This window comes from Varroa jacobsoni, unplaced genomic scaffold, assembly GCF_002532875.2.
Source record: "Varroa jacobsoni isolate VJ856 unplaced genomic scaffold, vjacob_1.0 scaffold_621, whole genome shotgun sequence".
Classification (NCBI taxonomy): Eukaryota; Metazoa; Arthropoda; class Arachnida; order Mesostigmata; family Varroidae; genus Varroa; species Varroa jacobsoni.
The window spans coordinates 268,872-293,074 of NW_019213523.1; the positions used below are offsets into that span (position 1 = coordinate 268,872).

General features: G+C 37.2%; 2 protein-coding genes and 2 long non-coding RNA genes across 6 annotated transcripts in view; 1 reads left to right on the plus strand and 3 right to left on the minus strand.

Annotated features, from left to right (window-relative positions):
• Positions 1-2,300: 2,300 nt before the first annotated feature.
• On the minus strand, positions 2,301-5,826 carry LOC111261991 (uncharacterized). Its single transcript, XR_002681321.2, has 2 exons — positions 5,545-5,826; positions 2,301-3,313 (listed from the first exon to the last, which is right to left on the minus strand). It is a non-coding gene; the product is annotated as an uncharacterized LOC111261991 (long non-coding RNA).
• A 445-nt stretch (positions 5,827-6,271) lies between these two features.
• On the minus strand, positions 6,272-10,428 carry LOC111261979 (uncharacterized). The gene is made up of 3 exons (XR_002681309.2): positions 10,228-10,428; positions 7,506-7,582; positions 6,272-6,585 (listed from the first exon to the last, which is right to left on the minus strand). It is a non-coding gene; the product is annotated as an uncharacterized LOC111261979 (long non-coding RNA).
• Positions 10,429-11,430: 1,002 nt separating this feature from the next.
• LOC111261996 (Golgi to ER traffic protein 4 homolog) lies at positions 11,431-17,567 on the plus strand. Its single transcript, XM_022835927.2, has 7 exons — positions 11,431-11,753; positions 12,649-12,766; positions 12,875-12,980; positions 13,318-13,578; positions 13,922-14,031; positions 14,162-14,296; positions 14,710-17,567. The coding sequence occupies exons 1-7, from the start codon at positions 11,641-11,643 to the stop codon at positions 14,953-14,955; spliced, it is 1,089 nt and encodes a 362-aa protein (XP_022691662.1). The 5' UTR covers positions 11,431-11,640; the 3' UTR covers positions 14,956-17,567.
• A 584-nt stretch (positions 17,568-18,151) lies between these two features.
• Positions 18,152-24,203, minus strand: part of MAPk-Ak2 (MAP kinase-activated protein kinase 2) — a 36,829-nt gene continuing 30,777 nt past the window's right edge. For all 3 annotated transcript variants that reach the window (XM_022835930.2, XM_022835931.2, XM_022835929.2), the window contains exons 6-8: positions 20,591-20,738; positions 20,042-20,201; positions 18,152-19,799 (exon numbers count right to left, since the gene is read on the minus strand). In XM_022835930.2, the coding sequence (XP_022691665.1) occupies positions 19,740-19,799; positions 20,042-20,201; positions 20,591-20,738 (368 nt within the window). In that variant the 3' untranslated portion in view covers positions 18,152-19,739. The remainder of the gene's footprint in view (positions 19,800-20,041; positions 20,202-20,590; positions 20,739-24,203) is intronic.

The following is a 24,203-nucleotide window of genomic DNA, read 5'->3' on the forward strand; positions in this document are numbered from 1 at the left end:
TCGTGTACCCAAATATTGTAAAATTAGAACTAGGTCCATAATAAAGCGCAATATAGGAGAGACGCTACGCAGACCAGGTACGGAATTCATTACTCTAGTAGAAAAAGATTACCGTTATTAGCCTATGTAGTCGTTCAACAATTTTTTTTTTATAGCACTATTACGAGAGTAGGCATCATTACAACACAGGTTATGTTATTTCGAACTTCGAAATATATTTAGGTATACGGCGTTCAGTTTCTGTGATGTTTTGTTGGTATATTCCGTGTGCTTATGTAAAATTGAGTTTCAATGCAGTACCTCTCATCAGCTCATAAGGATTTCCCTATACTCCTTCACTCTCATTACCATCCTGTTTCATATTAGCACATCTTTTTCTGTGCCCCAGTTACTCTGACAAAGCTCCAAGGCGGTATAGTGTGCGGCTTACTCTGATCGGTTAACACTGAGAACCATATATTCTTATGCTGAGCTTAAATTTGGTTTATCTTCTTCATAGCGGAACATTCAAGGTAGAACACGAAGACGAGCGAAGTCGATGAAACGGATATCCTCAGGTTCCTTATGGCCTCTTGAAGGCAAACACGTAGAGCGTCGAAAAACTCTCTGAAAATGGCAACACCTATTTTTTTCTATATTTTTCAGAAATTTTTAACGATTTTTTTTTCGCTTTTTGGCGGTTGGCAATATTTTGATGCATGCATGTGTTTAGTAGAGTTGGAATGAGTCAACCAAGCAAAATAAATGAGGAATAGGCCAAACCTGGGCGTGTATATGGACAGATCAAGTTAAAATTACAAGGTACGAAATTATGGTATAGCACATGGCGATATGTAGGTAGCTAGAAATGTGTATACAGGTTTTATACTATTATGCGTAATAGATAAATAAATAAATAAAAAAAAATTACATCGAATTCCACTTTATACAACGTACAATTTAACGAAAATGTTTTAGTAAACGCCGAAGTGTGCCCGTAATACTCAAAAATTTACCATTTGTAGCAGTATGAAAAATCATTAGTCATAAAAGGTCTACTGCTCATTAAGACGTATATAATAAGCATACATGTTTGCATTATGAATAAACAGAATGAAACTCTTTAGCCCTAGTTGAAACGCTCTTAAAAGACGGAAATCTACGTGGAATTCAATTAATGATATACAGGCTTCCGTAGTAAAAATAGAAACAAGCTAGACGTTGCTCTAACCACTATACGGACTATCACAGATGCGAGAAATATCCTTGAGGCATCCATGTACTTTGTCACGAAGCCTGGGGGCGGCTAAAGAAAAACACTTTTCTTTTTGAGCTTGAAGTGACACCATTCATACTTCCGACTTGATATAATCCAGCGTCGTTCTGCCTGTGGTTATCTATATATGTAAACTGTGGCTGCAGAGTAAAGGTAAGTTTAAACGCTGTTACAGTGAGAACTAATTAAACAAAATTACGTTAACTCCAAACGAAATGTTATCTCTCGTAAGTTTTTTTTCGCAGGCACTTCCCTCTTATAATGACAGGATTCGTTTCGCTAGTTTGTTCTGCAGCAGCAAATGAAATCATCTTTATTGTTAGATCGTTTGCGTCACTAAAAACCATCCCAAGAGACACAAAGCGCTTATCACAACGTCATCGTCGCGTTACAACTGATTGCGAATGTCGCCGTTACCAGACACATTAGGTCATAATGAAAGTGAACCGTGAAATTGCTAGCTCTGCCATTTCCGCCCTGTAAAGACCTAGAAAGTTCTAAGGATCTTCACTAGCTTTATGCACGCCATGAAGGCCCTTTTCTAAATGAGGGTAGAAATTACATTGATTCAAACTCAGTTGTTTAGCTGGTGTGTGTAATTTTCACCTATCCACATTTACTATGGATCTAGGATCTTTTTATATAGCCAAACTTTCATTCTGCAAGCTTGCAAAATGTATCCGATATAAACTTTTAAAACAGGCGTTGGCCTGTACCTCTAAAGCGCCACGATATCGTGTCATTTGGCAGGAAAACATTTTCAGTTAGCCTGAGGTTACTCCGACTGCCTTATTGAGTCCGCAGACATCAACTATTGCCTAAGACTTGGCTAGCAATACCTATAGTGCCCAGAGGGGACAGACGATATAGGAATCGTCCTTGTAAATTCGCTTTTGGCTCATTGGAATGAGAACATCGTCAGGAAAATACAAAAAACATATCACATTATTTAGAACTGTGTCTAGTGAGAAAACTGACTATGACAACATAGGCGTATGTTAAGAAAAAAGGACGGCGCTTTCCACTGCCTTGGAGAGCGTTCAGCTTTTGATAATATGAGAGCGACGTTTATTTTTTAAGGGGCTTTATATACGATTGGACAGCATCACTGAACATGCAAGCCAATTCTAGAACTCGATGCTTGCGGTCACACTTGTTTTTGCCGATGCCATTATACTGTAGTTTACAATTCCTCTTATTTTTCACTTGAAACCGTTCTGAATCGTCATTTATTTGTATTAATATAGTACTAGAGGTAACGGCTGGAACCATCAGACTAGTGGATCGGGATTTTCTTAGTCCAGTTCCCTACTTCGCGAGACGAGCCTGCATTTGATATGCTCTCTGTGAACCCGGGATATTTGTTACGTCTTTAACTACCCCCGTTCTAACAGGTCTGATTAGCCGTTAGTTTTTTACCTTAATCTTCTTTTTAGGAATTCTTTAGTAGTAGTTCCCATTGTTCTCGTGCCCGCTATGAACTGAAAATTCCCTGAACTCCTGCTGCACTTTCTTATTGATAAATCTGCTAACAGCGCCTAACGCCAGCCAGTGTGCTAGCGTGTGCGTAAGGTAGTTCTTTTCGCCACGGTCACAGTGCATGCAAAAAGAAAACGGTGCAGTCTATTCGCGATGCAGGCAAGTTTTAAAATGTTTCTGTCCTATGGCCCTCTGGGCTGTCAGTCCTTATGGTGATAAAAGGGATGATACTTCTTACCGTCGCAGATGGGTGTCCGCTTAAGATCTTGTTCCATTTTTCCATTGAACCATCGTGGAGGCTTCCTTCTCTCTTTGATCGTCGACTTTTAGGTTACCATAAAGGCCTACGGAACGGTGTCTGCGAGTACTAAAGCGGTCGCAGATGTTTGGCATTCATTTAGCTGACGTGATCCATGTCTCTGACTCCTTTGCCCAGCATTACTCCAAGGTATCTGGCAATGTGAACTACATATTTGTGCTCTGCGTTAAAAAATAGGACAATATTGCGGCTTTTTCCTTGCTTATTAGGAGAATGGCTTTGCTTTTGAATGGATACACCGCCAGATCCTTGTAGTTAATCTGTAAAGCAATTTTGGCAAGGGTGTTATTTGGCCTGTCTTAGATAATGTAGTGTTCTAAACGTCATGGCAGTTGGGAGATGGTCAGTATATGCGACAAGTTCTACGTTAATCGGAAGGTCCTCTACATTCGAAATTCCGTCACAAGCCAGTTCGATAGTAGGGGGACATCCACTATTGTATACTATTTAAATATTTGTTTCAGAATAAAAACATCGTGGCTATTTTTAAGAGCGACAGATTGTTCTTATGCCGATTGATTGACAACTGAACATCACTTCAATCCATGTTTCCTTATTTTGCAAACTTCGGCCCGCTAAAAGTTGACAACAAAATATACGCTATGAAAACCATTGTTCTAATAGAGTAGTATGTACATATCTCTTTAATGATCCTTCTTAAATTTCTCTGCCACTTAAAACTTCTATTTAGGCTGCTCCATCTATGAATGTAAACGTATTTAAAATTGTCATTTCTGGCTTCTTTTAAATTTGCGTGATATTTCGATACTGAAGGTGTGCCCAATGACCGTGATTATCAAATTATTCAGCCTTTGATTGTTAAGATAAGGTGCTGCCGATTGATACCACGTTAAAACAAAGACCAAGGAATTTGTAGATAAGTAAAAAACAAGCCAAAATTTCGTAAATAAATACAGATCTTAATTACGCTATGAATTTACTATTAGTACATTAGTAATGAGGCGTTTCATCTAGATTTATGTTCATTAAGAAAATGTTCATCTCCATAGTTTTACTTTTGCATGAGTCACTAAAATTATTCGCGCAAAAATGAATATAAAAAGACGCCTAACTAAAAGGTAGTCTAGTTGAGACACCCTTATCTGTATAAGTCTTCACAATGTTTGTTCTGTTCTTCGTCCATCTTTCTGCTCAACATTAAGGAAATCACTAATTGAGAATTATTAAGTGCATCATTCTATGAGTTATAATGAGTTGGTGGTTACGATGTTGATTGCCTATTCCAGGTCTTATTTTTTCTTGATACTCAGTAGTAACTTGTCTCAGCTTGTCGAGTCTTCAATATAACTTCGCCATGAATTTAGATATACCATCGCAAATGTAATATTTAATAAACAACACATGAGCTCACTAACCGTGACAGTGGGCTACTTCTGAGAATTAGATCGCTATTAATTGGGTGAACTTTATTATAACCGTGTATTGCAAGGACAGCCGATATCGAAGAGGCTGTTTGGACGTCGACAATACGCGCTATCCAGATTATCGGATCCTTGAAGAACAAACTTCAGCAAATTTGCCTTAACCAGGAAGTTCAACATTATGAACCTACCTGCTTTGGTCTCTCAGAAAAGAGTACGTAAGCTTGTAAGGTCGTCGATTATAGAAAATCAGCAGAAAAGAGAATTCAAAGAGCTTTCTTATACAGGAGAAGCCGTTTGTTGTCCGCAAGACTTGGAGCGTTGAGTTGTAGTATGTCTGTCTTAGTCATGACTGATTAACTAGATATTGCGTGAATATTTAAGTTTGTCGTAGTATAACCAAGTGTTGACTGTGAAGAAGAATTTTGCTATAATCTGAAAACCTGTTCCATTCGTAACCAACAAAAAACAAGAAAGTCTTGAAAGAAAGACTTGAAAATGTTAATATTATCGGGTACGGCAATCATTTTCCTTACTACAAAATCTAAACACGTGACGTAATTGGAGATTTCATCTCCTTAAAAACAAATCGTTATTGTTTTTAAATCTATCCTTACTCTAAAATACTGTGCCTATTTGTCCATCCGTCGCGCTCCTGTGCGATAGATTCGCGAAGCTGATTTTTTTTTATCTATTTAATCTATCGATCTATTTGCATTACTAAAGCTGAGACTATTTGAATTAACCAAATCTTCAAAATTTCTTCAACAACTGTTGATAATATGTGAACAGTTCATATTAAAAGGCTGTTTTTTTCGAACTATGTACAATGGGCGTAAAATTGAATTTAAGAATAATTGTGGTTATCATATATATCTATATGATATATCATACATACTTTGTGAGTTTTGCCGAAATGGCCCAACAATGCATGATAACAGCGTCAACAAAAAGCTTGGCCTTTCTTTGGCGGTTACTTTCCTATGTAATGCTTGTATACAATAGGGCAAAACAGAATAGTGCAACAAAAAAGGTTAGCCTGTTTGCTTTACTAAGCGCGCTTATAGGGGCGTGCAGATGTCACTTGTTAGTTATGAAGACAGACCTACCTTGTGTAGCACTTAGGCAGGACAGATTCTTTATCGTTGAATATTGGTCACCTCAGCAAACTGTTAGTTCTAGCTAAGCAGAAAATCAATTCACCAGCTAGTTGTAGTCTTATGCAGAGTAATACGTTTAATTGGACTCAGTATGGATGAAAAGGACGTAGGGAATTGCTTCAAATCAGAATCTGCAAAGCCACTAACTTCAAAGGAGATTACAGTTTCCAAGGGCAACCAGCAAATACCTCTCTCAGGTTTAGAATAGTTAAATCGATGGCAGGTTTCGTCGTTTCCTATTCATGACAGATCGTCACGGATATATAAAATGTTTTTGCAAGCCGTGATGTGAAATTGCGTAAGCAGCAAATCAATGTAGTCTTTAATATGCGCTTTGGTGTACAATGGTTTTTTAGAGCTGTACGCTTCAGGATACCATTTGTGAAGTTGTAGCTAAAAAATATTCCCTTATTTTATTTGATATTTTTTTTTATATTTTCTCTTTAAAAAGGTCCGTTCGTTAGGAATATAGGCAATGTCAGATCCACTCAGTGCAGTAAGGGGCCGTATAGAAAAAGCAACACAGCCAAGTATGCTGTGATGCAAGCAAATGGTGCAGCTAAAACGCACTAGTTCCTGTATCTAGGAAACACATAGGATGTGCATTAAATCCTTACGGGCTTGGCTCGTTCATGCTTCTGTTCAAACAAAAAGCAGAAAAGACTCAATTGAGAAATAAATAGCGAGAGATTATAAACAATTTATTGAGTAATTACACAAGAAACGCGGAAAAAAATAAAATTAATTTATGTTTTGATAGCGAATTTTAATACGCCATGATTTGATCAGACGCTATGATTTGATCAGCGCTTTATAGAAAGGACATGGAAATTTCTCCGATTTCATCACACGGGTTAACGCACTATACATGCAACACGCAACTGTTTTTCTTAGGGAAGGGAAAAAGGTCAATACAAATCCTTTGACGGAACGTCCTGAGAGTACGTGTCTTTAGAGCGACATCTTAGTAGTTTGCTCAAAAATGGCCACCTGAAAATGATATGTTAATCCTTTAATAATTAAAGACGCCAAACGCATCATGGTATGTATTATTTTTTGTAATCGTTCCTATATAGAACATATAAGTTCAATAATAGCGCTTGATTATTTAAAAAATATATGCCTTGTTGTCACCTGGAAAAGATTTAGCCTTTATTGAGACTTACACGGGTTAAGTTCCTAGGTAGTCAGAGGATCTTACAAGCCATTTCACGAGGCGTCGGTAGAAATTCTAATTTCAATATTGCTATCAATAATTAAATATATTCTTAATTAAAGGCAAATGTCTTAACCCCTTTTGCCATTAACCGCCGCTGGAGTAAGACAACATTGTTGTCTAATAACTGGATAAAGCTGACTCTTTGTATTCATGCTAGGCAGATTCTTTCTCCTTTGACCTTCGTAAATGTGTGCCTGCTTAGGTAATCTATCGTCAATTCAAATTACCTACTTCTAAGGTAATATTCTTTCATTGTCTTTTGTTGTCGTCGAGTTTGTCAACGACAATAATATTTGGTGTTCGTACCGCAGCTCGTATCACATGACAGTGATCCCCAACCTCAATCTTGGCTTCTGCGAACACATTATTTCTGTTCCATTTCAAAATTCTATTAAATCATTAGAAATTACAAGACAATTGTTTTAGGAACATTTTTCGATTCGAAATGGCTAAGAAAAGACGTACATTTCGAAATTTAGCCATCGATTTCGGGCAATTTGTCATTTGATAAAAATCATTTGAACTCGCCTTGATTCGTGCCTACCTCTATATAGATATTTCCGTTTTTTTTTTGATCAAGCTGATGGTTTTTTACCAATATTTTGCGGACGCTGATACAGTGCTCTCTCTTTGTATATATAAAACCTTTCTAGCTTTTCATGTGTTATGAGCTCAATATTATGCCCCTTACCTTACGAAACATCGTGCCGCACAAAATAGGTTTAGTTAACGTACTGGTAACGCACTTTCAGCGTAGCAGTAATGAACCTGGGGGAGGGAAAAAACGTTAATTAACGAATTTATTTACTTTGTTTGTTTTGGCATAATATAGCACATTTTACCCTCTGTTCTCATTTTGATCAGAGTTTGATATTCTGCCAACTCTCAAAAAGTCTAAAAATGCTTTAAAAATCCGAAAGTGAAATGGAGATCTTGCCTTCGTCACACAGTCGTTTGTGATTGTAAGTTAAAGCCTACGCTTTATTAGTAAATGAATATTCTATAACTAGTTACTTTTCTTATATTTGCCCCAGTAGTCCTAGCTGTTGGTTTCTTCATCATTTAATAGGACACGAAGAACACTTATGGTCTATAAGGCCGTAGTAGCGATGTTATAGCGATGGCTATAAGAAATCTAAGTTATGTATACTTGCAAGACAATTAACTGAAATGACAGTGTAACGGTGGAGTAATGCAAAAAAGTGGCTAGATAATAATGACGTTGTAACACATTTTGCGATCGCTAGTGACACCATGTTATTATATGTACGCTCGTACTCACATATAAAATACAGGAACGCTTTTTTTTTAAATGTCCCAATGCATACATTACAGTGTCTATATATTCTCCTATCCATAGAGGTGGTTTAACGGTAAGTTCTCAAATGTTGCCAGATAATAGCAACTGATCCCAATATAATACATACATTATAGACACCACTGACATTCAGTTACGCTTCTTCATTTGCTTAATGCCATTTCTCGAACAATTGTTTATGTGTCTCTCTGTTTCTCCAAACAGCGTCAAAACAGAGAATAGGGGGAACCATTGAATAAAAGACTATGCGCTTAAACAAATTTAAATCCTCGTCTTCCGAACATGAATAGTGTTTAGTTGTCACACCATTTTGAGCAATATTTTAAAAAAATTTACCTGTGGCTTTTATTTATAGCAGATTTTTAATAATATTACTTACTTTTTCTTAGAACATCAATGCATGTTTCGATTGGGCACGGAATCTAAGGTTATTTCAGATACTGTTGACAAATCGCCTTGAACAATGTTGTTATTAACTTAGCTAATCACTTTTTAAAATTCCTTCTCGGTTAAACGTACCCCTATAAACAAGATTAATTTAAGAAAGGTGTAGGATTAAATAAAGTTCTTCACCTTTATTTTATCTGCAGTTGAACTTGAGTATTCAACCACATAAGATCATGCAGACAAGCCGATAAAAAAATGAATTAATTTTATTTAATAAATTAACACATTTATTCAGTTAAAAATAGTTTTTAAATAGAAAGGCGCGACTACAGAAACCTTATCCGCCAGGGACATGTAAGAAAATAACTAAGCTCGACTTTAATATTTAATAAAAATACCGTGTAAAAATTAATCTGTAGGGTCGTTATAGCACAATGAATAACAGAAGTTCAGGCTATGTCTTCTACGTACTTTTATTATTACGGCTTTACAACAGAGACTCAGGCTAAATAACGTGACCATCTACAGTAATATACCGATTAGGCTCACAGAAACGAATCGCTGGGGTTTTTTAAGATGATGCTCATATCTTGAAAAATAGTCACAGCAGAATAAAAGCATATTCAGGGTTTGCTCAACACTTATGACCCTTACAGACACTTATGAGATAGGATACAGGATGAGGGTTAAGTACAGCAAGGATGAACTCCTGCTTTCGGCCTCGACTGCTCATCAGTTGTCAAATCATATATCGGCCGACCCAAAAATTGTGTGCGAAGTGTAAAGGGACTAAAATAAATACAGCATTGCTCCGATTGCAAAAAGCTTGCGATTATATTTGCAATATAAGTACAAGAATACTTAATTAGCCTCTAAAGGGAGGTATTTTTAAATTTATTATAACTTAGGCTCAGAAGGCGTAGGATGGATTCAGTCAACGGTATCGACACGGCTCGAACGAAATAAGGCTAACAAAGATGTTACGCAAAGCCCACAGAACAGCAAAATGAACTTAAAACGGTAACCTTAAATCTCTCAGAAAACAGGAATTGTAAGCTGATATTATCTATAAAGTAAGTCCATATTTACTTGGCAATTGATTGAGATTGGCAAGTTAACCCCAAATTACCGTACCCGTAAATGAAGGTCTGTTCATGAGTTCTAGTACTTTTATCTGTTACTTCGTCGGATGGCAATTTACTACAGTGAAACTAATATGTCTGGGAAAATATAAAAAATAATATGATTTTCTTCTATAAACCCTAACACATCTGGAAGTATCATATGGTTTAACAAAAATAATTGTTTGATGCCACTAATTTTTGTGCGAGTTTTGGACACAATGGGATATGACCGAATCTTATATATACAAAGGTAGATATACCTGAATTCTTAATATCGACCTTTCCAAATAAATAGTACAAAATGGTATGTTTTCGCTTATTACTTCACAGTGAGAAACTCTATGGGAGATGCATCCAAAATCGCACCGAATCTTAACCAATGTTACAGAACCCTCACCCCTAATTGTTTTGAGTACTATTTTTTTTACATTGCCGTTAATCATGGCTTCAGAGGCTTGCTCCGAGCACGAAACGAATCGAATCTGCGCCCGGTTTCGAACCTAGACCGCCCTTTGTTTTTAGGGTTTGAACAGAAATTAGTTTTCACAGCACCACCGAGGGCTGAACGCACTACTCAGGCTCACCTGTTAAAAACGCACGCATCAGTTAAAATAGCAATAAATGAAGAAATCGAGATAATTTCAAAATTCTCAACACACACACATGATAGATAAGGGCCTTCTAATTCTAATATCCTCACTACTCCGAAAAGTTCGCTTTATCCAGGATTAACCAAGCCAAAGTGCAGTTGATCCGTACATGTTTACAAAGATAAGAAGACCAAAGCTTCGCATTTTGGTAGACACTAAATCGAAACCTCTCTTTGAACCTACATGTTAGTAAAATATGTTGGAGTATATTTAGTTTATTAACATTACATTGGAAAAATATACTCTAATAATTTATCACGGTAGTTGCTACAATAAATTTGCTATTATATCTGAGAGGAAAAATCTTAGAAATTAAGAAGTTTTATCCTTTCCACGAAGGTCCTTTCTTAGTAGGAGTCATCTAATAAGCCAGGGTTCATTACCGTGACAGGTCCATATATTGAACCAGGTTGCCCATTTTTTGGACTTTTTGCGGTATTTTTTATTGCTGTATAAATGGGCCAACATACCATGATAGTGCGGGTTCGATTGAAAATAAAGAGACGGAAAGAGTCACACTGCAGTATCATTAATTTGGCAAGGAATTTACCAGTAATACTCTAGTTAACGCCCCTAGTTCATTATTTAGTCGGAATAATCATTTCAAAACACTGTTTCACACCTTATCTCAATGATAGATTTTTTAGACGCCAAATTGTTATCTTTCTAAAAATACTTAGTTAAAAATAGTGTTATCTCTTATATATCATTTGGTGATATATATGGTTATCTCTTACAAATAGTTTTAGTTATAAATAGTCTTTGACCAGCCTCTCTTGTACTTCATATTCGGAAGTGTCACAAAGTAGTTGAACGATATGTGTTTTTTAAATGCGTGACACTTCTACACTATTCAATTAAATATTAGTCGTTGACTATACGCGAAATGCGAAGAAGTACTTTTTTTTAGTTTTATGCCCGGTACTGCAGTTAGGTATCTGTGCAATTAAATGCTAACGCTTATCAGGTTAACCACCGTTACCAACGAGAATAATATGAATCCCGTTTGCCCTCGCAAACGAGTACACGCGAAATCGGTACAGTTGATTCAAGCAAAAGGCGCCATGTCTAATCCGAGTAAATCAAGTATGGCGGAGCGAGTCAAGGCGACATCGTAAACAAACGACTGTTACGTCTGCGCCACTGCACTTGTCGTCTGCTCTGGTCGAATGTTTTTATCCGAATACGAAGAATTGAAGACTGATGTGTGCGAGTTGATAGTCGGCTATTGTCTTGTTGCGGAAGAAACGGCAAAACTCAAAAGGGAGTGGATTTATCAGCAAAAGTGTGCCATTCACTGGACAGCTGGACGCCTAATCTCGTTCTATCTAATTGTGTGCATGTGAAATGGCGGCCCGCGGAGAGCAAGGCCTCGAGCGGGTCCGTGTGAAATTGGAACAATGTTTAAAGGACCGTGACTTCTACCATGCTCATCAAATGTATCGAACCTTATACTTCAGGTGAGATGAGATCCATTTTTTACCCGTTGGCTGACGGTTCATTATAGCTGTCATAGGCAACATTATGACATAATAACACTGATGAAAGTAACTTGTTTCTAGTCACTCACAAGTTGTAATTTTATGCAACCACGGTAACGGCCATTTAGGTTATTGTGAATTTTAATTTCTTAGACCAACGACTAACAGTGTGCGGGTCTACTGTGAGTTTTATAGTTATTCCATTCTTCAAACCTTCTTGTTGTCTTTTTATAGCTGTCTTCAGTAAGGCGGTGTCATTAACTTAATTCACAACCATATATAAAATTCAACTTACTATAAATTTCGTAACGTACTAAAATTATATATATCGCAATTTACTGCAGAAGAGATATCATTTGTATGCGTATGTGCGTATGTTGAACCGAAACACGTTAGGCGAATAAGAACTCCAAACTATTTAGCTCACTCATTATAAGTTTTCGCTTCGTAGATTTTATATCACTATTTTTATGCCTACTGATACATAATAATGTGGGAGGTAAAGCTCTGTTTTAATAAACTATTATTGAAAAACGTGTTGTTTATATCTACAAGAAAGTAGGAAGAGTGTATGCTCCCAAACTGTGTGTATTTATACCAAAATTCTATCTCTGGTATAACGGAATTTACAATCAGACGAAGATGAAGATATTTTTGTCACTCTTTAGAAAAATCTAAAAGGCTAATGTAAATATATGGTCGAATATTATTGTTTAAGTGAAGAATTATTGAATTTATCGCGAGAGACAAGATTTATCTTTGTTAGTCACGTCTTGGGTTCACGCGTGATGAATAATATTATTAACATCGTGCATGTGATATTTCGTCAAATAATTAAGCAGGGTAATAGGAACATAGATGTTTTCATTTTCAGGTTAAGTCGGCAGCTGAAATGGTCTCAAAGTGCGGATGTCATGTTTGAAGGTTCAGAAAAATTGCTTGTCAACGGAGAGCTGAACTCGGGCGCTGACCTTGCATCGCTTTTTGTTGAGGTAAATCTTGAATTAGAATCTAAAAATGTTTAATCTTAACCAGAATGGTTATACATGACGTAGCGGTAAACCTAACATTTTCTTATTTGGATTATTTGTAAATTATAGGTTCTAAATAAAGGTAAAATTCCCGCGAGCGCAGATGTCATCCAGAGGCTTGCTAAACTACATTCCATGATGAAAGCACATAGCCCGGAAAGAATGGCCTTTACTGGTAAGAAGTACTTTTGTAGGACACTTATATCACGAATATTTATATTTGCCTATTTATATAAAGTTTGAATCAATACTTCAGGTTGTTCAGATTAGTTAGATCGGTGTACTTATGGCTTGTTTATAATTTTGGTTGTTAGTCTCCGTATACATAATAGAAAAATTGTTGTAGTAAAAACAATACTACAGAATTTAACCGAAGCATTTCTCTGTCCTTGTATTGAACGTATAATGTTTCCGTTTTCAACTAAATAAAAATATAGCATAAAAGGCTTTTTTTTAAATAGTCGGCTCGAATGTGGAATTGACATTATCGTTTGCCTTTAACAACATTTTAGTAAAGTGCATCGAGTACTCGTCAGCTTGGGCGCCAACTGAAGCCGGTACGGTGCTCGAGACCATGCGGGGCAACGACCGGGTATCATCAAACAGAAATACAGAATCTTTGAGTGTTATCAATGCAGCTTCGCCTTCAGTATCGGCAACTCCGCGAAAAGGCTGCTCATTTGGCCATCCAGACCTACATCGCCTCCTCGCAATTAACTTTTGGCAGGAAAAAAATTTTTCCGATGCTCGATATCATTTTATACATTCGACAGGTAGATCGGGTACTATGGTCAATTTAATAATAATATATAATTAATAATAATTGGATAATGCCATTGGAGAGTAATTATATTAAAAAAACTCGTTGCGATGCCAGTGGAGTGTTAGCTATATATAAACGCAAAACGTCCTTGAAATTTTTCTGAAAAACCTACTTGCTTTCAAAATCTCAAACAAGCGGTAGCCCAGGTATTTTATCCTATCGAAACGCATGGAAGTTTTTCTTGCTTTTATAACCCAAAAAATGTTTAAGTTTCTTTCATCATAAGCAAAAAAGTTCCGCTTCAGCTGTCGCTCAAATGCTGAAGGTAACAAATGCTTTACCTTCGGATTTAGATGGGACAAATTTCGCGCGAATGCTGGTGGAGTTCCATACAAGCCGAGGATATCGCTCTGAAGTGGATCTCTTCATTGCCCAAGCCGTTCTTCAGTTTTTGTGTTTAAAGGTGAGTTAGGCCTGGCATCACACCCTGCCGTCTAATTAAGCTATCTAGTATCAAGCGGTAGGCTGTTATTTCGCGAGTTTTTGTTCTAGCCAAAAAAAAGCTCACCGAGCTTCATCTCTCTGGTTTCCAGAATCAGCAAACAGCCACCGTTGCATTCCTTGTGTACACGCGTGGCCACCCGGCTGTTCAAGGCGCGCCTCCATTTGCGTTACCACTACTTAACTTCCTCTGGTTTTTACTTCTCGCCGTCGAAAGCCGAGCTAAGGTATTGAGCATATCAGTCAACCGAGGATGGATTGACGAATTCCTTTAACACTCATATTTGCTGGTAGTCTAGAAAGTTGTGCCTCGTTTAATCGAATTATCATATGTGTTTACCAGTGGAAAAATATTGTTTGATGTTGAACAATACAGAATTAGCGTTTTAACATAATGGCAGTCGATTGTCGACTCAAATACGCGGCAACTATTATATATGCGAATTCATGAATTGGGGCAGGAACGAACCTATGTATGATCGTCATAAAAGTCAGCATTACTCTATCTCGTTCTGCCACAGGGAGGAAGCGACTTCAGTATATAAATTGGTGACATAACATTTTCATATGAATATTTATACATACATAGATATATTATACACTCCACTCTAACTTTGATATTGTTTTCTCTGATTTCCAGCTGGCTATATTTACGCTATTATGTGACAAGTATCGAAGTTCGCTCGATAGAGATCCAACTTATCGGCTGTATTTAGAAAAGATCGGTCAGATATTCTTCGGAAAACAGCCCTCGCACGGACGAGAAACTAGTGGAATGTTTGGTGGGGGATTTTTGGGTAATATGATTAACCAGTTAATGGCTGGCCTAGGCGATGATATGGACGAAGACGAGGAACTGAGTATCTCTACTGAGGACGTTGACTAGATTGGAAAGATATAGGAATTTTTTAAGCGGGCATCGCCAACATTCATTGTTCCTTGTTACGACGACTAATTGTACTCAGAATTCATGACGAGGAGCTTTGATAATGAAGCCATTACCAACGGGTCTACGGAGATGAAAAATAAGATTACTAGAAAAGATAAGATATATCATACATGATAATGGCTTTCCTCCAACTTGACTTCAGAAAACAATAGCAAAAATGTCGTGGTAGCACGAAATTAAGTACTATTTAGCCCGTGGGACCCTATAATGACAGAGGAAAAGGACACCTTTTATTGAAGCGCATATAAATAAACAAGAAGCACTAGACAAATTGGTTTCCCATTAGTGATAACTAACTAGTTAACCTATAGCAGAACAATTAATTGTTGTTAATTACAACGTTCTTCTCTATTTAATCAGATTTCTATATTGTTTATATAAATACTGCTGAGTCAGGCTGCGGGGTATAATATACATGTCTGTTAGAAGGCGACTGGGCCATTGACAGACTTACCGACAACAAGCTTCTAAAAATGGAATTTGTTCTGCCATATTAAAATTGTAACCTTGCGATTTTTTCTACAGCATTCTCCATTCCTCTTTGATAACCGTCTGTCTAGTAGACTGGGTGTCGGATCATGGATTCTACTTTACTTGGCTGGCATTAAAGGACGAGCCAAGCGTCCGAGCGTCCACAACAACGGCGGATTAATATGTTATTACTTTTCGCTAAAAAAATTATGATAATGTCAGTATCATTGGACTACGGTTGGCTGGGGCAAAATTGTAAAAAATAATAAGGGATTCTTGTAAAAGAACAGAGTTTTCGTCGAAAGTCAACGTGATAAACATTAACGCAAGTGAGCGAAACATAATAACGTCTTCACCTGTATTAACAAATCTCTATAGTAATGGATTGAGCTTGACTCAGATTGAAACAAATCCGCAGCTGTCGTATACCAGCGCAAGTATTTTAATTAATCGACTTACGTATGTTCTTCTAAGTATTCAATATGCGATTCTATTATCGCTTAAACGTAGTATACGGGTCACTTCCGTAATTATCTATTTCACTGTGTGCACTGTCATTTAATGAATGACTACAAAGCTTTTTTGTTGTTAGATTTACGTCAGTTTTTTCAGAAACATAGCAGCCGCCTATAATTAATTCATTACCTTTCTTCCAGACTTCAATTTTATGGAGCCCACATGACGTGGTACAAGCTATTCTTCGTTCCCTACAATCTTTTATTGTTTAGTTGGCGAAGTGATAATAGCGCGAAAGATGCTAGGTCTAAACGATACAATTAGTTGATGAGCGAATCGCATGTCAAATGCGCGAGAAATCAACGGGATCACTAAAATGGAGAGGAGGCAATATTCCTACACTAAGTTGCTATTGTTGTTGTTACTTGTGCGGACCTGGTTGATACTTCTGTACGATAGGATTCGCATTCATGCGATATAAACGACAAAACAGCGCATAAGCACTGAGGGTAAACAAAAGAAAGAATAATTTATATAAAATACCGTGATAACGCCGATTAACAGTGATTAAAATATTCTTATTAATTCAGAGATAAATCGTGGGGTAAAAAACTACTTTAGGGTTTAGCTTGACAATACGGTAAACGCCTTTTGGTATCATCTATTAGCTTTTGAATCACTATGGGTTACAGCACTCGAGTATAAATGACGCATAATTTCTTGATAACTGTACGAGGACGGCATGGAAACATTTGAAATAAGCCAAAACTTCATTATTGCAAACTAATCTATTCCAACTTTATTTGTTGGCATCATTTATGTTGATGACCTACGGCGCTGGATGCATAGATGGACTTCGATTATTTGAGAACTGTAATTTACAGAATTTTGGTTTTCACATGTACATTTGGGTTAACATATATATGGTTTGATTTTTTTGCAAGTGCACAAGAGAAGCTTTCGACAGAGGAAGTTCTTTATTAAAGCGTATGACTATGCTTGTCACTGTTGTATCTCAGCTAACCTGTTTTGAATGCACCATAGGATATTGTGTTCTTACCTTGAGCCAAACATAACTCAGAGAATAGCGAGCCTCTTCTTGTACTAGTAATGCCATTTAGGTACTGCTAGGGTACACTAGTAGTAAGGTTTCAAATACGAATTTCTTTCAGTAATTAACGACTTGGTTCGAGTATTCACAATCTTGTAGTTGATTAAGAAGAACGCCTTTTGTTTAAGTAACAAGATGGTTTATTTTCATCGATTGTTTGTTCTCGCCAAAGCGGGACTCTTGGTTGTTGGCAGACAGACTATACAAATGTTTCTTTGCATCCAACCTAGTGGAACTTGCTACCAAACAGCCATTAATAATGATTCTAATATAATTATTTCATAAATTATTATTGTTATCTATCTGTAACATTACACGTCCTCGTCCAGATCTGCTGACTTGTAGCCGGCGGGTATCTACATCGAGATAAACTAGGTATATTTGAAGCATCTGTGATGTCCAGTAGAAAGGTAAGAAAGAGTAAGGGCGGATAGAACCAACCACATAATAGTAATGATAATAAACACTGGTTATTGAATAAATTGCCTGTTCTTCTCGTTTGCTATGCAAATATGTTCCGCATTCTTTTAGATATAATTTTGGCGAAGTGATAATAGCGCGAAAGATGTTAGGTCTAAACGGGTAATTTGGGTTAATGTTTATCGACCATTTTATTCATTGCCAAGTAGCGTGCAACTTCCCAGTTATCAAGCAATAAAGCGTGTACGAGATACTGCAATTAAGCTGTCTAATAGAGGCTTCAGAGGCCTTTGCTTTGACCCTAGTAATCAAACTATGAAGGCAAAACAAGATAGAAGAAGATCCTTGTGGCGGCTAATTAAGAGCAGAGAAGAAGTACTATAATCTATGGTCCATGGGATCTCACGGTGATTTATTACGTTTCGTATATCAACTTGGTAATTAAGGAATGGATCCCACGTCTTATTGTCTAAGAAAGAATTTACCGCTACCAAAAAAAACCCGGTTTTTATCTGTTTGAAATACAGTATGCAAAAAAACGTCACTCGTTGTTAGGCCTGCAGTAATAACTAAGAAGATAGGATTTTTTTATACTTAATGAAGTTGCTATTACAAACGCTTTCATGGATCTGAGTTTATACATTTTGAATAAGTAGAAAGAAAACAGTCATGCGGTGAATTGATAGCAAACAAATTTATTAACTTGCTTTTATCTGTATGCATATTTTGAAATAGTCTTAGGAAAGTTGTTATAACAAAGAAATTCAACACTTTTCCAAATGGCACCCGTTGTTTGGATGGCAAACTTTTATCGTGCACATGTATGTATTATAAATATGGCTTACCACGGGATCTTATCATGTGCTGACTGTAAACAAATGAAATGCATTTGTTCTGCTTACGGAAAGCACTCGACATCCATTCAGTCGTAGATTTAATTATATCACTTTATTTACGAATATATATTACACTACTGACTCTTCTTGACAACCAACCTGTTCTTGGCTAAACATGTACTACATCAATCCTTTTCATACTTCATTCAATCAGCCACGCAACGATATAGAAAAACCTACTACAAACATCAATAATTGCTACTCAGAGGTACAAGATTATCCTTATCGGTTTACCTATAACATTAACGTATTAAGTATTTTGCCAGATACATAGTACATTGCTCATTCCATTATTTTGGCTGGTATGCTTTAACAAACTGCACAGTCTGGCACTCGTACCTCCAACGCAAACTGGTGACGGCGGCAACCACAACAACATTGGCTCGGAATTCTTTGTTGTATACAATGTTTTGCTTCGTTATTAATGTTTTATACGACTGATGCGTTAAGCTATCGTTTCATGTTACATGTCAGATTTTCCGTTCTGATTTAGAGTTGCGTTCTTTATTGCAAGATATTAACAAGATCAACACATGACTTCATGGGCTACCGGACGTTAAATTTAATAGTTCTTTTTGAAATCAATGTAGACAACGTGTGTCAAGAACACCTTTTGAGCACAAATTTCAAGAAGCTTTTAATGTGAAACTTTGTTTATAACTCGCGTCATTCATATATAGCCTTAAAGTTTTGTGAGTAGCTAGTTTGCATGGCAGACACATTCATGTACGCTAATTTTGGTCCTCGATAATTGTGTCTCTGCGGGCATTGCCCTCACTCCACTGCAGAGTCCTTAAATTGATGACCGGCTGAGACGGAATATTCGACCGTTGATTGTAATTTTACACGAATAACTTCGTCAACTTGTATCCGAATTATAATTAATGTAGTAAAACAATGCAGCTCCATAAAAGTAAAGCTGTTTTCACGACTAGGTACGCACAATCTTTTTTTTCTGGTTTATTAGTCAATTTAAGATGTTAGATCTGTATTTAAATTTGGATCTGAAAAGTTTTTTATAACGTAGCATAATAGTTGATAGTATTTGCCGAATATATAGATTGCGGCGTGTAGTTCTAAGTTCGTTTTGAATCCGACGGCAATAATAAATATCGCGCTTTTTACTACAATACAATCGCTGTTGGAGTAACAAAACTCCGCCCTCTGATGTACCATTTTCCATAATACCCATTCTAAGCGAATGCCATCGAATATACTTCATGTGCTAATCCTCGTTGCGTTGTGTTTCAATTGCTTGGTTCGGTTGTTGTATTGTACGGTGCCTATTATTGTTGCAGATCGTAAAATACAATATAGAATCCCGAATGAAAAAATACATTTTCTCTAGCCATTCGATTGGTGATTACTCATGGTAGACCAGCTTTATTCCTCTTTTGTAGGAGTTTGTTGTTCGACTCCTTGAGGGCCTGCGAAAAAAAACATCAACTAAGATATAGATGTTACTGAGACGATATGGCACATCGTATATAAATAATATTTAAAATAATAAAAACTTTAAAAAATTGAATAAACACGCCGTAGAACAGGAATGATGTTGTGCAAATTTAAATTAGAATGATAATCAATTAACGACAAGATAAAATACATTTTTAAACAAACTATATGATAAAGCGGGTATATGCGAAGGCATAGAGTAGTGTTTCCTTACTTTGAGTGTTAATGCATCTTCCCGATCAACTCGCATTGAAGCAAGCGCGTTATTCATTTCGTCTTGGACTTCTTCCCAGCCACCATTGGCAGCTTCTTCTCGTAAAATTTGAACAGACATTAAAGGTGTTTGCGGCACTTGGTGACACTGTGATATCCACCTAAATAAAGGTGCAGTCCAAAATAGATCATTGTAAGAGCGGCCAAACGAGCGTTTTTAATGATGGACTCCAAGTATAGTACAATATATTTATGATGTCTATTCCAGTATTCTGAGTGTCCTGAAGGTTTCAGTAAGATATGGTTCTATTCGTTCAGTAATCGTTAGTAACCAGAATCCAATCATCTGCCTAGCAAGTTCATTCCGGATATTGTATCTGCTACAAATTTATGCCAGTTTAATTACGAATAGTTTAATTACTAAGTTGAGGCAACGTCGTTAGATAAATGCCTATAGAGTTACGGAAGAAATTTTGATTTTAAATAATTGCATACGTATTCTTTCTACACAAAGATTCTACAAAACTCAATCAATATATTGATAATATACCGATGGCCTAGAAGCGTTTCAATATCGAGCCTTTTCGCGGGATCAGTGTGGAGCAAATGCCGAATAATGTCTTTGGCTTCGTTCGAAACTGCTGCCCACTCGGGATTCGGAAACTCATACTGTCCGGCTCGAATTCGTTTCTTCATGCCTATATAAACCAATTATATTCAGTTACCAGCCACATTTCGCATTGATAATAAGACATAGTATCAATTCTGAAACGATACTTTTATCTAGCTTCTTTTTTCGTGCTATTTGTCATCGACCACTTTAGTCTGAATGTAAATGCATATCTCATATTTTCTAACCAGTTCATTGTTATATAACAGACGTATCGAGTTATAGTAATAACGTCGCTTAAGAATAGATCTATCAGCTCTAGAGCATAATTCTGGTAATTACTTCAGATTCATTCACATAGGTCATACCAACGATACAAGAAAAAACGAATTCTTTTTTGGCCAGTTCGCTAAACAACTATATATAGGGCGGATAGCAAAGCTGACCATAATCTCAGGAAAACTATGACAATAAACTCACTGTACAGAAAGAAATGTTAGTAATAGATTTGATTGCAGATAGCTAGACAGATGACTTTCAATGTCACTGCACACTAAAACCTACGTTTTATTTACCATATTCGGTCGAAGATGCGAATCGCATGACGTACTACAACACAATAAATTTTCAGAAAAATTGTCACCGACCATTCGTGTGTAATATAAAACATCCATAGTGAGACCTCGTACTAGCAAGGCTTTGTAACTCGGGGGTTTTTTTTTTCGTTTGGGTACAATCCTAGATATCAGAAAATACACACTCTTCGACTACGATCGTGGGGTGAATCTAGCAGCGGTTTTTTGGCGCTCTGTCCGTAGTGTCTTGAAGCGACCAAATGAAGTGTCTTTGTTGAGTCTGCAAGAACAGAAATTAGCTACGCGTACGTGCAACTGCATTGCTAAACGAACGATATCGTAATGTCAGAAGGGTAGCAAATGGTTTCAACGATACTTCTATCACTACACAGCTTGTTGAAATGTAGGCAGATTTTTCAACACTTTTTCTATTACATACAATATTATATCGCATATAATCGTTTGCCTCTTTTGATGAACGAAGTGTCCGACCAATAAAACAGACTGCGTCGTGATGATGTTAAGAGCTAAAATTCTTTCGCTTTTTTGCTAGAAAAGCTATTATACGCCAACTGTCGACTGCAGAACTGAAATCTCCAATTCCGCTTATTTGGACATTGTTTCGAATCCATCTGGCGCGAATCTAACAAACCCGAAAAAGGTGTTAAGAGTTAGCTTAGTTAGAATGCGTTGTATATTGTACGACATGAGAATCTAAAGCTGCGTCATTTTTCCAGTGTTCATTCCTAGCAGTGTAGACTGATATTCTAGACGGTAATCGAACAAGCGCCACCTGGCGCCTAACCTTAACTAGCTACTACACAAAATAATACATGTGTAACAAATATGTGCATGGCCAGTAGTGTTTGTGTATCTAGCTTGCTTCGTATAGATGCGTACGCACACAGTTCAAAAAGGCTGCCGGTTGCTATCACTGCCAACTAGGACACCCAGAGAGGAGAGCACCGCTACCGCTACGATTACTGTTATGGCTGCCTTTGGTTGCATTGATAGGCGTCCATTCATCGAAAGTAAGCATCATAATCACGAGTAGCTGCTAGCTCATAATAATTAGCGCTGGATGTCTGTTTACAAGTGGCCGCCTTGTCGTGCCTTGATGTCCACCGGAGTCACCCATTGCAATATTGACAACATCATGGGCGTAATATAAGACATGTTGCGTGTAGATATCTCATCGTACAAGAATACTAGTCACTGAGAACTGTGATCATAGCACCCTTAGCTGATGCCATCTCAACCAACACTAGTACGCTACGTCTGGTCTATGATCGCGGCCTCCATATTTGGACTACCAGTATCTATCTTTACCAGAAACAATACCATACGGTCGTTTTCAGCATCATCTACGTGCCTGTATACGTTTAAGTCTAAATGGAGGAATCAGATATAGACACACGCACGCGTCTCGGTACATAGACAAACAATATCCGTGGCATCCGTAGGCTTACGTAGGCTATGCGTGGAACAGGTGAGGCTATAATAGCTAATATAATATATAATTATTTGGCGAACTGCCTGTTAATAACAATACAACTACGGTGCAGCTACCGATAGGCTTGAAGTTTATCTACATATTGATATGTACGCATTGATTGGTTTAGATTGCATCCATCCATTGATTACGAAACAAGACTGGGTGTCATCGACACCAAGTTTCTGTTTGTTGAAACCTTATCATCAGAAAGGACGGTGTTATAAGTTAGCCAATCGAATACGTGATCTCGTACTATGGAAACAAATTATATTCCAGAAATTCTCAGTTGATTTGGATGAGCAATACTTAAACAATAAGTGCAGCGAATTGTATAATGTCTGTTTTCTAACCGTTTATCGCACTGCGGGGTCGCGGGTTCAAGTTTTGTTCATAACATATTCCACACGACAGGTGTGATTGAACGGAAGTATTTACCTAGATAGATACCCGGACGGATAATCAGTAGCGCAAAGATAGCGGCATTGATGTGAGAAAAAAATTGAGCATTTCTACCTTTTAATACTCCGTATCCATTTATTATTATTTTAAACTGATACGATAAACGTTATTCAACTGTGATACTATGAACATAACCTAGCACAGTTGTGGCACATAAATCTACAGCTTAGGATTGAAACATACTTTATTTAAAAATCTTATAGCTTGTAGATTCTGCATCTTAACAGTAACGAAGACAGAGAAGAGGTAATAACCATAATGATGACGGTGATATCTTTGGTCAGAAAAACTGTCACAGAAATTAACCTAGATATGTCTGGACAGAACAGAAACGCGAGAGCACATGACTACGCTATCTAGCAGAAGGGTCAGCTGCAATCTTGTCGTTAGAATTTTTCCTGCTCAATGGAATGGTAGCACTGTAAAATTTGTTTGCTTCACACTGGCAGTGCCCTGTAGAGCAAATCGTTTGAAGGGCGGGATACTCTGCATCTACCTACCAAATGTCTATCGGCAATTATTTAACCGGTAGATGACTCGTGCTCTATCAGCGTTCTATTAAGAAAAGACAGTGCCGGTTTCCTAAGAGTTGGTGCAGAAGACGTTTGGGCAAACAAAGGCAAGTAAAGACAAGTATTGCCCTAGTGTATTTTTCCAGAGTGGACTCGTACGTCAAAAAAATTGATTGCCACCTTCAGTCATTCGAGCCCTATCACTGCTTATATAAGAGTAACTCATTGTACCGCTGACATTTCGGTAATAAGGATTTGATGGTATGCTAACCGATCACACCAAACGATGTTACTGTTGGGTCATCGTCACTCTTCGGGCACTGGATTATGCCTACAGTTTTATATCCTTTGAACGCTTGGTGAATTTTTAATGTTTTGTGGTATGGGAAGTAATAATTTCTGTTGGATTTGTAAAAACGTTAAATTCAGGGAGAAAAAGAAATGGTTCGTATCCGGCAGTTTGTTGCACAATTGCTTGACATATATACACGTTTGGTCAGCATGAACATGGC